The sequence below is a fragment of the Vipera berus genome (assembly GCF_964194415.1).
Source record: "Vipera berus genome assembly, chromosome: 4".
NCBI classification, from domain to species: Eukaryota; Metazoa; Chordata; class Lepidosauria; order Squamata; family Viperidae; genus Vipera; species Vipera berus.
Window position 1 is genome coordinate 83,820,850 of NC_138206.1, and position 14,304 is coordinate 83,835,153.

The window sequence follows — 14,304 nt, forward strand, 5'->3', positions numbered from 1 at the left end:
TGGAAATTCAGTTAATAAAGGGGTAATAAAATGAACTGTGCATCTTTATAGAATAATCAGTAAAGTAATATATGTATTGCTGTAAGTGTTCCACCATCTCTTCATCACAAGATGAGTCTGAAAAAATAGGGGATTTTATTTAAGATTGGTAGATAGATGATAGATAGATAGATAGATAGATAGATAGATAGATAGATAGATAGATAGATAGACAGATGATAGATATAGAGATATAGCTAATGATGATAGACAGAGGACAGATGATAGATGACAGATCAATGAATTGATAGATCGATAGATTTTCCTTCAACTACACTCTTCACAGAGCACTAAAGCATGCTAAGGTTAATTCTTTTTTAGTTTTGGGAATAGTTATCTGATTTAGATAACTTGCTGGTCTAAAATGATGAGAACACTACTCAAAAACACATATGTAAGAAGAACTGAAAAAATTAGTTGCATATCTATATTTGACCTACATTGTTTTAAATTATCCACCACCTTTTTGTAACCCATTTTCAGCAATATGTCCCATGAGAAGCTATAGCTCTGTAATTTTTATGAATTGGTCTTCAAACTGATTCAAAATTATCACAAGAATTAGGGGGTTGGCTTTCTTCTCTTGCCTCCTATCATTCATGCAGGTGTGTATATTTTTTATTGTGACCACAATATATACTAGACAGAAAAATGTTTGCAGTGAATCTTTCAAGCTCCAAAACAGGAAATTCTTATTTATTACCTGCTGATGTTTGCACAATATCAGAAGTATTTCTGAGTCCCATGAAGTCAAACTGATACAGTCTCCAAGATTTCTGATCTGCAGCTTCTACTGAGTTTTTTCTCCATCTGTAAACCATTTCCTCTTGTGGATAGCCATCTGTAAATTAAAAGTCAGCATCAAAAATCTGGTAAATATTTTATAATGTGAACACTGTATACTTTTTAACTGAAAAAATAGATGATGTACTGTATGTAAGGATGCCAGGTTACCACTAAAGGATAAGAGGATATGAAGCATGCTGAACACTGGAAAGCACTACACAAATGACAGTTGCTGCTGCTGTCCTAAGTAGGCCTAATAGAGGTAAAGGACTTCTCCTTCTCCTTCCTCTTCCTCATCCTCCTCCTCCTTCTTCTTTCTTCCTCCTCCTCTTCCTCCTCCTCCTCCTCCTCCCCCCATATATGTGATTGTAGGTAGCTTACAGCAAAATATCGCATTCATACAAATAAAGTTAAGCAATGAAAACTGATTAACCAAAGGCATAAAAAAATGCAGGAGACTGCCAACTAACAATTCACAAACAGTACAGGCACCTTGCAGTACCCCCACCTCTAAGGGATCCCCAGGCCTGATGGCACAGCCATATCTTCAGGAATTTCCTAAAGACCAGCAGATTGGGGCCAATATAACCTCAGGGAAGCGGATGTTCCAGAAGATGGGTGCCATGGCAGGTCCTGGTTCCTGTCAGATGAAACTCTTGGTGGATGGGACCCATAGCATAACCCATTTTCCAGGTCTGATGGGATGGATAACTATAACTGGAGAGAGATGGTCCCTCAAATAATCCAGTTTCATGTCTTGTAGATCTTTATATGTCACAATTAGCACTTTAAATTGAGCAAACTGACAACCAATTAAGTTCATAGAACAGAGGTTTAACATGTACTAATTTTGGTATGCACATTACTCCTGCACTACTTTTTGTACCAGCTTTAGTTTCCAGATGTTTTTCAAAGACAGTTCCTGTGCAACGCATTACAGGAATCCATCCAAGAGATGACCAAGACATGAATGGCAAAGAGTAGTCTCCTGATCCAAGAATGGGTGCAATAGGTGCATAGCTCAAATTTGCACGAAGGCATTCCTAGCCACAACTGCTACCTGGGGCAGGAGTCATGAGTCAAAACACCCCTAGATTGTGACAGAGTCGGTTTGGGTCAGTTCTATCCTGTTCAACATCAAAGTTGATAATTTCCAGTCAAAGAAGCAAGGCAACAAATAGAAAATGTATAGATGAATGTACTTCAGCTTTTCATTATATATATCTATCTATCTTCATAAGTAGATAATTTGCATTAAGCCATGAATGATTCCCATAGATACAGACATTGGCTCCCAGCTAAAAATATCCTGAATTACAGAGTTGAAAATGAATCCTACCTAGGAGTAATGGGCTATAAGAACCCTAGTCTGATTGAGACAGATTTTTGTAGGATTGTTGTGAAGCCCAATCAAATATTACAAACGTTTCTATGAATTTATTTATTTATTTATTTTATAATATTTTATTAGTTTTCTAATTTTACAATTAAGTATTTAAAAAGCAACATGGTGACTGGCTTAATCAATAGTTCTATTTTCCCCTTAATATTTACTATCTCATATTAGGCTAATACAGTTCTTATTGTTATCAGCTAAGTAAAAACATCTTTGTTACATTTATGAATAATTTTTAGTTTATACATATCTTAATTGTGTTTGCATTCAATCCTTATATACAATCAATGTCATGTTATTGCTTTCTTCCCAAGCTTTAATTTCCCATCAATATTCAAATTAACATTTGGTATTTATAATTTCCAAGCTTTAGGTAACTAAAGTTTTCCTTATCTCAACTTCTTCCTTTCCCCCTTTTCATAACAAAATCTAATATTCTAAATGCACATCTTATCTATTTGAATATAGTCTTATTCTGTTTTCTAAAAGTTATCATTTTTCCACCATATTAAACCATCTAATTAATAATACAGTATACCCTCTAATACAGATATGTCAAACTTGCGATGTCATGTGATGTTGCGTGAAGTATCCGAGCTTTTTCCCCATTGCCGGCAATGGGGTGTGTGTGGTTTCTTTGTGATGTGTCCAGCCCACGGGCTGGCAGTTTGACACCCCTACTCTAATAGATCAAAACCATTATATGTATTGTCTGGGTTAACCAATAAATCAGTAATATACGTATTTTTTTTTGTTTAGGTCTAATTTTTAAAAGCTCAAATACTCCCTCTCTTTTTCTGGTAATATCTATTATCTCATATTTGGCAAACAGAATTCTTATTTTCAAGTGATTTCCAAATATTTTATATTAGGTGACCAAAATTTCCCTTATCTCAACTTCTCCCTTTTCCCCTTTTCATACCAAAGTCTATTAGTCTTGTTATACATCTTACCTATTCAATTATAATGTTACTTTATTTTCTAAATAAATATCTATTTTTCACCACATTCAACCCTCTAGTTAGTAATATGAAATCCCCTCTAATAAATCAAAACCCATATTTTCTTCAGCCTTACTCTGGCTTTCTTCCTTTGCCAACTAACCTTCCATGTCAATGCTTTTGAATCATCAAATAGTTCTCCCTCTATATATGCATTATATGAAATAAGAATTTTTTTCTTTGAATTTAAATGTAAGTATTCCCTTCCTCAATTATATCAGGCTATTACATCTAAATAATAATACCTGGGCTGTAGAAACACATCTGGAATTTCCAAGTTTATACTCTTTGCTTTAAGTATCTTTATCTTCTTACAGTATATACCTAATTCACATACTATTTTATAAACTCTTGGTATATTTAATTAATCCATTTCTCAAGTTGCTCTATGAGAGATGCCCACAAGACATTAATCTGTTATTTCTTAAAATTATTCATAAGTGTCTTTTCAATCAATGTTAAAGAGTCACAGTTATACTGTAGATACTTTTCAATTATGAATCAAAACTATTTATAGTTCATGATGTTGACTGGTAAAAAGGCCAAGAAGACAATTTACTGTATTGCCAGAAAGATTTTATTTACATATTTAGGGCTAAGAAGTTGGCTTTAAGATATCTGTTATAGCATTTATGAGTGATTTAGGATTAAAATTCACTCCATTTTCAATGTGTTGATTTATATATATATTATAAAAGATAATCTGTAAGACTGTATTGAATCATCAGGGATTTGGAAGAGTAATTAAATGGAAATACAAAAGTTATGAGCCAAAATATCTATTTGTGGTTTATTTGAGGAATGCAATATTACAGACTAATTCTGCCCACTGCCAAGAGTTCTATTATGACCAACTCAAGGTTGACTCAGGCTTCCATCCTTCTGAGGTTGGTAAAATGAGGATCCAGTTGTTGGGGGCAATATGCTGACTCTGTAAACCATTTAACTGTAAAACACTACCAAACAGTATATAAGTCTAAGTGCTATTGCTTTTGCTATAAGACTGTGATGATGCAAAATGGGAGATTGCCATCTTTTAAACAGCATAGACAACATGCACCAAATCACAAGACCAACACTTCCATAAGATGTATAACAAGTCATGAGACTGTATTCACATGGGTTTTTGGATCAAAAGCACTAAAACTATCATCATCTGAATTCTTAACATAATATGATGTAATTGTCACTTCATCCAGTTAGACTTCATCCAGTACAACTTGTTACCACCGCAGAATAGCAGACTGTTATAGTGTTTATAATAAATTGTGATGCAATGCCTTCTGAGGCTCTTCTGACTTTGTCTGACTGTCAAAACTAATTTTCCATGTAGTAGTTCTCCCAATGTTTATTTTCATGTTCTTTCTTTTAGTTTGAAGTCATTATTTTGAATTTTGCTCTCTAAAGCAACATAGAACTAATCTGTTCTATCATCTCCTAATATTTTAAAATGATTAGAATTATTTCCTCTTCTAATCTCTTTTTAGGTGAAATGTACCTGATTCGCTTTAACCTTTTTTGTACATCTTTTATCTTAGCCCTTTGCCTCATTATATATTGTGATGTCATCTTGCAGCAAACAAAACTTTCTATTATTCTATCAAGCTAAGCCAAGCCTTTATTTCTATTTTGCATTTATAAATTGTTTTTTTACTACAAATTTAGTTATCTAAATGTTATGTTTGTTCCTCTATTGACAATAATGGAGAGGTGTAGGGACAGAATTAATCACTCATAAAGAATAATTAAATGGTGGTTAAATCTGTTGATGTTCATCCTGTTCAGTATTTCACTTTCCCAATTGTTATGCATTACTTCATAAATTGAGGTAAAGGCGAGATTTACATATAATTTGCATATATTTATATAGAACATTTTTTCTGCTTTGTGTTATATGCACTTTTAGAATGTGTAGTTTTTGCAACTTTTCATCAATATAATATTATGCATTGTTTGTCTTAAGGTGCATATTTTTGTACACATTTGTGACTCACAGATTGTCACAAAATTCTAAAAAGTATCACTTTGGTGCTCATGTAGGCTTGTGAAGTGTGAACTGGATAAATAAACATAAAAATTAAATATCTTCCCTGTTCCTGGAACAAAATGATTAATTACAGTTTACTTCAATATTCCTAGGGACGTGGTGGCTCAGTGGGTTAGGACGCTGAGCTTGTCGATCAGAAGATCGGCAGTTTGGCGGGTCGAATCCCAGGTGCCACGTAACAGAGTGAGCGCCTGTTACTCGTCCCAGCTTCTGCCAACCTAGCAGTTCGAAAGCACACAAAAATGCAAGTAGAAAAATAGGGACCACTATGGTGGGAAGGTAACAGCGTTCCGTGCCCCTTCGGCGTCTAGTCATGCTGGCCACATGACCATGGAGGCGTCCTCGGACAAGCGCGGGCTCTTCAGCTTTGAAACGGAGATGAGCACCGGCCCCTAGAGTTGGAAACGACTAGCACGCATGTGCGGGGGAACCTTTACCTTTACCTTTACCTCAATATTCCTGGGTTTTCATGCATACTTTTCTTCCACAGCCACAGTTCATCTTTTAAGTGGGGTGGAACAACTGAAGAACAAAAATGTGGGAATAATCACTGTTCCTATACTGGGTCACCTGTGTAGACAACAATTTTATTTGACCAAAAATGACCTAGGTATGTGTCCTAGATTTATATGACAGATCAAATAACTATTTTGTCACACACGTTGGTTCCTATCACACTGATATAATCAAAAAGAGAGAGAGAGGAAGTAGTTCTGAAGTCTTGGCATTCTCTCTTCTCTCTTGTTTCATTGCAACTAACTATTCTCATACATTATGAAAGCCAGCATCCTTCCATAGCCAAAAATCATTAATTGGGCATTGTTTGAGCTGATGGCATAATTAACTTTGTTGTGCCCACAATCCAGCACCACCTCAGACTGTAAACAATTATCACATCTGTAACATTGCCAGGTTTAATAGGAATAAGGTTGTTTCCACCAAGTTAAAAATGAAACATTCTGTTAAATATTGTTCACATGCTTTAAAGTGTGAAAGGGCTGTGTAAACAGCTTACAGCTACCCAATATTTCTTCCTGAATCATAATTGAAGGATGTGTTGATGAGCTCCTGCTAACAAGTAAAAACATGCTGGGCTTGTACATTGCCTGTAGACTGTATATTTTCATTCACAATCATTTCTGATTTCCTGCTGGAAAATGATAGGAATCTCAACTATTCTTCAGCCAAATTAGGTAGGTGGTCAGTCAAAATGCTAGTAGCACAAAATCCTTCCATTATTCTGCTGGCATGTTACCCTTTATATTTGTTATGTCCATCAGGACTAATTCAACTATGAATGCTGTTCAGAAAATTATTCTTCATGGCAACGGATTGCAAGGAGCTTGTAATGTCTGAGACATTTTGCACTGCATTCAGTTTCTGGGCCATCCGTGCACAGTTCCTTTTTCCCTATTTAAATAAAACATTTTACTGAAGTAGAAATTGTAGAAATAGAGGTAGTGATTGTTACTGTCTCTGTTCCTTTCTCATTCCTGATCTTTCCCTTTTGTAGATGCTGTAACAAATTAATTTATAGACAAGACTTAGGCAGCTTTCAACCAGGTGTATCATTAGCATAGACTTACCAGCATATATAATTGTCCTGCCATGGTCAGATCACTTTCAAGTTGCCCTGGAGTTCCCTAGAACTGCTCTCTTCCCTGCAGGGAAACTGGACCCATTTGATCATTCCACCCAGATGCCTGTTGGTTCCAGAGGGAGCACGGTGATGTTCTTGAAGTTCTGATGCACATTCCTATTAAAGGCTTATCATGACCTGAAATGATAGGGCCACTGGGGCTTTTGATGAGATCGTGTCTATGAAGCCATTTCCTTTTCTTGGATTCTGGGTCTCTTTCTAGTTTACAGAGGAGTTAATGGGATGAAATGCAAGAAGAGATGTCTAGAGCACTGCTGGAAGACAACAAGCAATGAATTTTATGAAGCACAAGCTAGAGCCGCAATTAAGGCTTACCATCTGACATTATGGACAGTGATGGGGGACAACATGAATCATGATAAGACCAAATGGCTTTGGCTATGTGGAGCTCCGGGATCTGGGATTTTGTCATCTTTGACTCTGGATGGGGTGGCACTGTCCCAGAAAGACCTGATCCACAACTTGGGGGTTCTCCTGGACTCATGACTCCTATTCAAGGGACAGGTGGGAGAGCCACAGCTAGGAGAGCCTTTGCACAACTTTGTGCTGTGTGCCAGTTGCAGCCTTGCCTGGATCAGGATTCCCTATACTGTCATTCAGTCCCTAGTCATCTCATGGCTGGACTATTGTAATGAGCTCTACTAGAAGCTACCCTTGAAGAGCATTTGGAAGCTAGGGCAGGTACAGAGTGCAGCAGTGTGGATAGCTTTGCCCCCCCCAAGAATGGCCCCTGTAAAACCACTGCTCTGCAAACTGCATTGGTTTCCAGTCTGCTTCCAAGTGCAATCCAAGGTGTTGGTGATCACCCTTAAAGCCCTTCATGCATGGGTCCAAGTTACCTGAGGGACTGTCTCACCCCACTGGAATTGGCCTGTACCACTTGTGCTGGCAGAGGAGCTATGCTACAGGTCCTGTCAGCCCAATTATGATGGGATCCAGAGGAGGCTCTTCTCTGCTGTTGCTCCTGCCCTTGGGAACACCTTGCCCCCTGATGTGAAGTTGACCCCGACCCTCCTATCTTTTCATAAGGGCCTAAAGACGTGGCTGTGCCAGTTGGCTTGGGGGCCCAGTGGGGAAATAGCACAATGGAGGTGTTTGATTAACCAATAACCCCCCACTCTGCCCCTGCCCTCCCCATGTGTCCTTGGTTTTAATTTCTTTTTATGTTTTTAACTGTACATGTACATGTAAACTGCCCAGAGTTGCCCTATGGTAATTAATAAATGAATAATAAAATAAAATAAAATAAAATTAATAAAAATAAATAAAAATCTGACAGAACCAGGGCTTTTTTTCTCATAGAATGCTCAGAATGGAGTTCCGGCACCTTTTTTGAATGGAACCTTGTAGGGTAGGCAAGGCGGGTTATATGACATGTGTGAGTTCCGGCACCTTTTTCTTTTACAAAAAAAGCACTGGACAGAACTATTAAGGTATCCTTAACCCTCTTGGAAATGATAGACCTGATGGTTCACTTATGGCATCACCATGAAAAATATGCCAGGGATGTGTCAGACAAAATCACCTGGATTTTCTCCTAGCTGGACTCTGGCCTTTACACAGATCCTACAGAAGTGAATGAGATTCAGTCTGGCATGAGTTTGGTTCAATTGAGCTTTATGAAAATGTAAGCTTGACCACTTGCCTGTTAGACCCATATCCTATACAAAGTTGGATCTTGCAGTTGGTGAATACATCTTTGAAAGAGGCATTGGTCCTATTGACTCTTACAGAGGTGATGGTTCATCCCTTTCAAGAAACCATTGTGGAACCTGACCATTTTTTATTCTGTCTTCATCCTTTTGTTTTTAAGGAAGATGGTTGAAAATGTGGTTGTTTTGAACTTCAAAGAATTCTGGATGAAGCAGATCATCTATAACCAAGAGATGCTGTGAAAATTTTGTTGCAGAGTCTAGAGGCTGTGGAGGCCTGGATGGGGAAGTATAGGCTTCAGATCAATCTTAACAAGACTGAAGGGTTAAAAAAAACCCCTGAATCTGGAGATTTTTCCATTGCTTATTCTGGATGGGATTATACTTTCCCAAACAGAACCAGTATATGCACAGTAAAATATTGTCAGACTTGCCACCACTTAAACCTCTAAATAGGAATGATTCTTGGCTCCATTTGCTGAGAAAGGCATAGTTTTGTTAGAAGTCAAATGTACTGCAATAATGCATAGCCAGAAGTGAGAATCGTTTACCAAAATCCCTAAGTTCAACTTTTCCCTCCTTTAAGTGCCTCCCATCACTGACACCCCCTGTCCATGACCAACCAGGTCCAAGCAAAATGTTTTCATAACAGTCACTTCAAGCAAGCTTGGTATGTAGCATTTCAGGGAGATATAACAATTGCTTTCATTCTCCCCCAAATATTCCCCCTCCCAATCACCCTCCCCAGCATTCATGCCAGGCCGTCACTGCATGGTAGCGAGGCACAAGCAAGTGTAAGGTGGCAGATATTGACAGACATTGGCTGCCAGAGAGCTTTTGGATGTAGTGAAGCTGCAGAATATTACCTATAAAGCCCCTCATGCAATGGTGAAATCATCTCTCTCCAATCATTTCTACCTGTCCCGTTCAGTTCAGCAGTTCAGTTCACTGAGGGTTCTGTCATTTAAGACTAATCATACTTTCACAGCAGCTGCTTTTTGGTATACCAGTCTATTCTTGATTACAAGACCCTGATGCTGCCAGCTGATACGTCACAAAGTTTTGAAGGGGTGGATGTGTTCCTAGACACAGAGTTCAGATTATTAGTTGGAGATTGTGAAGTTGTTAATTTATGGTACATTAATTTTACCTTTGCTGTTATTGTAGATATTGTTTGTATTTTGAGTTTAAATATTGTTAGATGCCTAGAGTCAGTATAATGAGGTAGGTATTAACTGAATTATAAATAAATACATAAATAAAATTTATTCAGGAGGCTCAATTTTACATAGCCAGAATCGATTGCCCATCTGTTGCTTAAAAATGTTGCTACCTTGAGAACCTCTCAAGCAAACACTGATCTTTTTCAGCAAAAGAAAAAAAGTGAGGAGGGTATTAAATAGTATTGGAAAATCATGAGAGGTAGCTAGTTTGTATCACAGGAAAATGATTGCATAGACATTCAGGACTCTGTGCCCATCATATATCAGATTTATTATTTGATCTGATTTATAAACTGGCATGATTTTGTGACCCTGAGTGGTTTACAGAAATAAAAACATCTACAATAGAACAATATAAGCCCAAATAGTGAAACCATAAAAACCAAATATAATTAAAACTGTATACCAATAAGGGTTAATACTCTGATATATAGAATAGCCAGGCTGCAAAATAAAGCTTCAGCCTTTAGTCCCAAAGTTGCTTTTTCAGGAGGCAACTGGACTTCCTTATTTTTCTTTGAAGAAGTTTTGCTTCTCATCCAAGAAGCTTCTTCAGCTCTGACTGAATGGTGGGGAATGGAAGGATTTATATTCCTTGCAGACAGCTAGTAATTTGCATTCTTTTAGAGAGTTTTGGGGGCCATTTGTAGGTTTTCTGTGACATCAGGGTCATCTGAGTAGTGCAAATGTGTGTGGAGCCTTCTGGCTGCAGGATGTTTTCTGCCTTGTTCCTAAAGTCTACAATGTTTTGTGGACATCCATTCATAGTCCTGCTCCATTCAAAGGGTGTTCATCCCAAAGTGCATATTTAAATGTCTATGGAGATTCTCAGTCATCCACGTCATGGTTATCCCAAAGGAAACATCTTCAAAGAAAAACAAGAAAGCCCTGTTGCCTCTGAAAAAACATCTTCCAGACAACCATGACCTGGATGACTGAGAATCTCCATAGACCTTCAGCCTTTAGCATAATGTGTATTTCTAAGAAGGACTGGAGACTTCAGATCCCTTTTCTATAGAAATAGCTTGGTGTAACCCAAGGGAAGCATAGAGGGAAGAGAAATTTAACTGTATATAGTGACCTAATTTTTGAAATTTTCTTCTTCTTTTGATGCTGAACAAAAACTATAGATACAAAATTTTGAGACACAGAATAATCTATAATTACAGTATTTGAATATCCCAATATTCAAAGTTTATTATCACCCGATGCTGATATCAAATACAAGACTGCAGAAAAGCACTTTGATTAGCATAATCATTTTGTCTCTTCATTCTCCATATACTTATGCAATTAGCACATGTATCTTTCTTTTTCTCTTGCTTTTGCCTATTTCATGCTTCCACACCCAAAATTTGCAAGATTAAAAAGAAAAAATCTGTTAAACTTTTCCCCTAACAACAGGGAGGTTGCTGATATCTTAGAATCCAATGCCAGAATTCAGGATGTCCCCAAAAAATCTTGGTCTAGACCCATGGTGGTGAACCTATGGCACGCGTGCCACAGGTAGCACACAGAGCCCTCTCTGTGGGCATGCATGCCATCACCCCAGTCCTAGGCCTTCAGCTGGGTTTTATAAAACCTTTTCGCTTTAGGCCTCCACCGCTGTGTGCAAAAAAAAAAAGATCAATCAATCAATTTCAGCTTCTCACAGGAAAAAAAAAGATCTCGCAAAGTTGGAATTGATTGATTGAACTTTTTAGTCCCACCCAGTCTGCTGTTACCACCACAGCCACACCTACCCAATGGGCCACACCCACTCAAAGGGGCACACCCACCCAGCACACGACAATACACAAGTGGGTTTTAGGTTGCGGTTTGGGCACTCGGTCTCTAAAAGGTTTGCCATCACTGGTCTAGACCAATACTGTAGGTATGTACCCATATATTATAGGAACACACACATACACAAACACACACACACACACACAGAGAAAGTCTAGAAAATGCGGGAGTTTGTGGATGTAGTTTGCAAGGATGTAGAACTGTAGATGCACACAGAACATTAATCTTAGTTTAATCCAAAGTGATTAGAGTTATTTGGTACTCAAACGTATAGAGTCCCAAGCATGTTGGTAAACTGTTCTAGCAGGTCATAAAAAGTGTTGTTCCTATTGGCAGATAAGCATGAGGAAACCTAGGAAAAGGTATCTAAATTCCATGTTTCTCTGAATGCCATTTGGAGACTAAGCTCTTTCTCAAGGGGCACACAGAAGCATTTCTTTTGCCATAGAAAAGCTTTCCCATTTTTATGCTTTAGATGTGTTTATTCATTTTATCAAACTGGCCTATGTTGGTAATAAACTTTTTAAACCATACTAATGGCTTCTTTATATTTCTAATAGTTTTGGACATTTGGCATTGGCATCCATCACTGGTGACTGAGCATCTCACAGACATTGGATGAGAAAATCAGAATAATTAGAGCCACTAAGATTCATTGACCCAAAGCAGAACCAAATGCTTTATCACCAGATCAAAGGGCAAGATTTATTTTTTTTGCTCTAGATTTTTATAGCTATATGATACACTAGGTTTTTTTTTGCTTATTTATATCCATTTGTCCAATAAAATAATATAAACTATAAGGAAAAATAGAGCAAATTAGTTTGAAAGAATTACATTTAACACAATAAAGAAGTACACTGATGATTTTATATATACTTAAATTTATACAAATATTATTATTGAAAGAGACATCTCAGATTCTTCACAGGTATCAAATCTAACATACTATTTTTGGACATTAAAATATTTTCCCTCAGATTAACCTGATACAAATAGGTGCACAATTTTGGGGCAAATGTATATGTTTACTTTTTAAAATTTGCTTATTTTTTAATACAATAAATGTTGAGATTGTATATTCTGCTCACTGACCTCAGAACATTTCATTCATTTTATGTTAACGTTTTCTGTTATTTTCACCAGCCAGAGCATTTATGAGGAGAGTTATACCTGTTATGGGAAAACAGAAGTTTGGCTTAAAATATAATTCTATGAAAGTATAATCTGCTGTTTTCTCTTCCATCTATAGATGAGATACCATATATCAAACCAAGATACATATTAGCTTAGCAGCAAAGACAATAGTTTTAATAACAAATGTCCCAACAGAAACAATTAAATATGTAATTCTGATTAGAAACAATTAAATATGTAATTCTGATTAAAATATTGAATATTTTTACAATCACATTTTCCCTCTATTTGAATCCAAGAAAAATAAATTTAAAATATATTTCTTTAAATTCCAGTATTTCCATTGTGCTTTAATTTTCAGCCTCTTGTTTGCAACATACACTCAGTGATTAGAAATAAACTATTGGAACATAATCTTGCAATAGTTTGGGAATTAATACTAGAAATCAAACATTTAAAAACAGAAGCTCATGCAACAATTAAATTCCACTGCAGTCAAATCAAATCAGGCAATATGTGGTTTATAATACTACTGATGCTTTATTTAATATTCACATAGCAACACATTCACTGCTAAGCTTGTAAGCCGCCCTGAGTCTTCGGAGAAGGGCGGGATATAAATGGAATTAAAATAAAAAAATAAAATAAAATAAAATTCTCTAAAATGTATCAAATTCTGACTGACAAATAGCTTCTGCTTTTCAGCTTTGGGGAGATAATTCTACCAAGGTCTAACAGTAAAAATGCAGCAATTCTTTAAAAGAGAAGAAAAATGGAAAAGAAAAGTGGGATAGATACAACTTCAGAAAAGGGATTGTTTGTGAATACTAAAGAGACAAGAATAGATAGGAGAGAGAAATTAGAATAAAAGAGGGCCCAGCCAGAAACTAAATCTATGAAGTAAAATTCTTTTGAGGTCAAGGAAGTTCCTCAAATTGGCAACCGGTAAGCATGTGTGTAACTTTCTTCAATTGGCTATATCACTTTCTTTTCCTTTTTTCCTGATGCTGTACTTTCCTTTCCTTTCAGCTGCCTAGGAACTTGAGTGGAAGTTCTTTGCACATGAATGGGATGCTGCTTCCATCTCATGCTACCTCTGAATCAATCTAGAACAGTTAGTATCATAGGAGGCCCTAACCTTACTTTCTTTCAGCTTAGAAGCATTTAGGCAGAAGATATAAAGTAGGTTGAAATGGGATGAAGTAGGACAAACAGACAGAAAACTGGTAGAATGCATCCATGAACACCAACTTGCAGAAGCCATAATGGAATCATTTAACTTCATAACATATGGACAGACTTAACCCTAGTTTCAGCTGGGAAACTGTGACCATCTTAAACCAAGTCAGGTTGAAAAATGCTAGAGAAGTTTTGGAAATGCGCCACACTGACAGTTAGCCATCAATAGACATACAGACATAAACAATATGAGACTATCAACAAGCCAAAAAAAGAGGGGATACCAAAACACCTCTCCACCAGCAATCAGCAACCAGATGAAGATAGAGTAACACCAAGATTAACATCAGACCAACAATCAAGAAGTAAACAATACCCCAATCAAAAACTGCCAAATAA

The 14,304-nt window shown here is 36.8% G+C and overlaps 1 protein-coding gene across 1 annotated transcript in view; it reads right to left on the reverse strand.

The window, feature by feature from the left end:
* The window catches only part of GABRG3 (gamma-aminobutyric acid type A receptor subunit gamma3), a gene marked incomplete at both ends in the record, with an annotated part of 671,827 nt that overhangs the window by 65,453 nt on the left and 592,070 nt on the right, over positions 1-14,304 (reverse strand). The window contains one exon of the mRNA XM_081326819.1: positions 743-880. Within this exon, the coding sequence (XP_081182945.1) occupies positions 743-880 (138 nt within the window). The remainder of the gene's footprint in view (positions 1-742; positions 881-14,304) is intronic.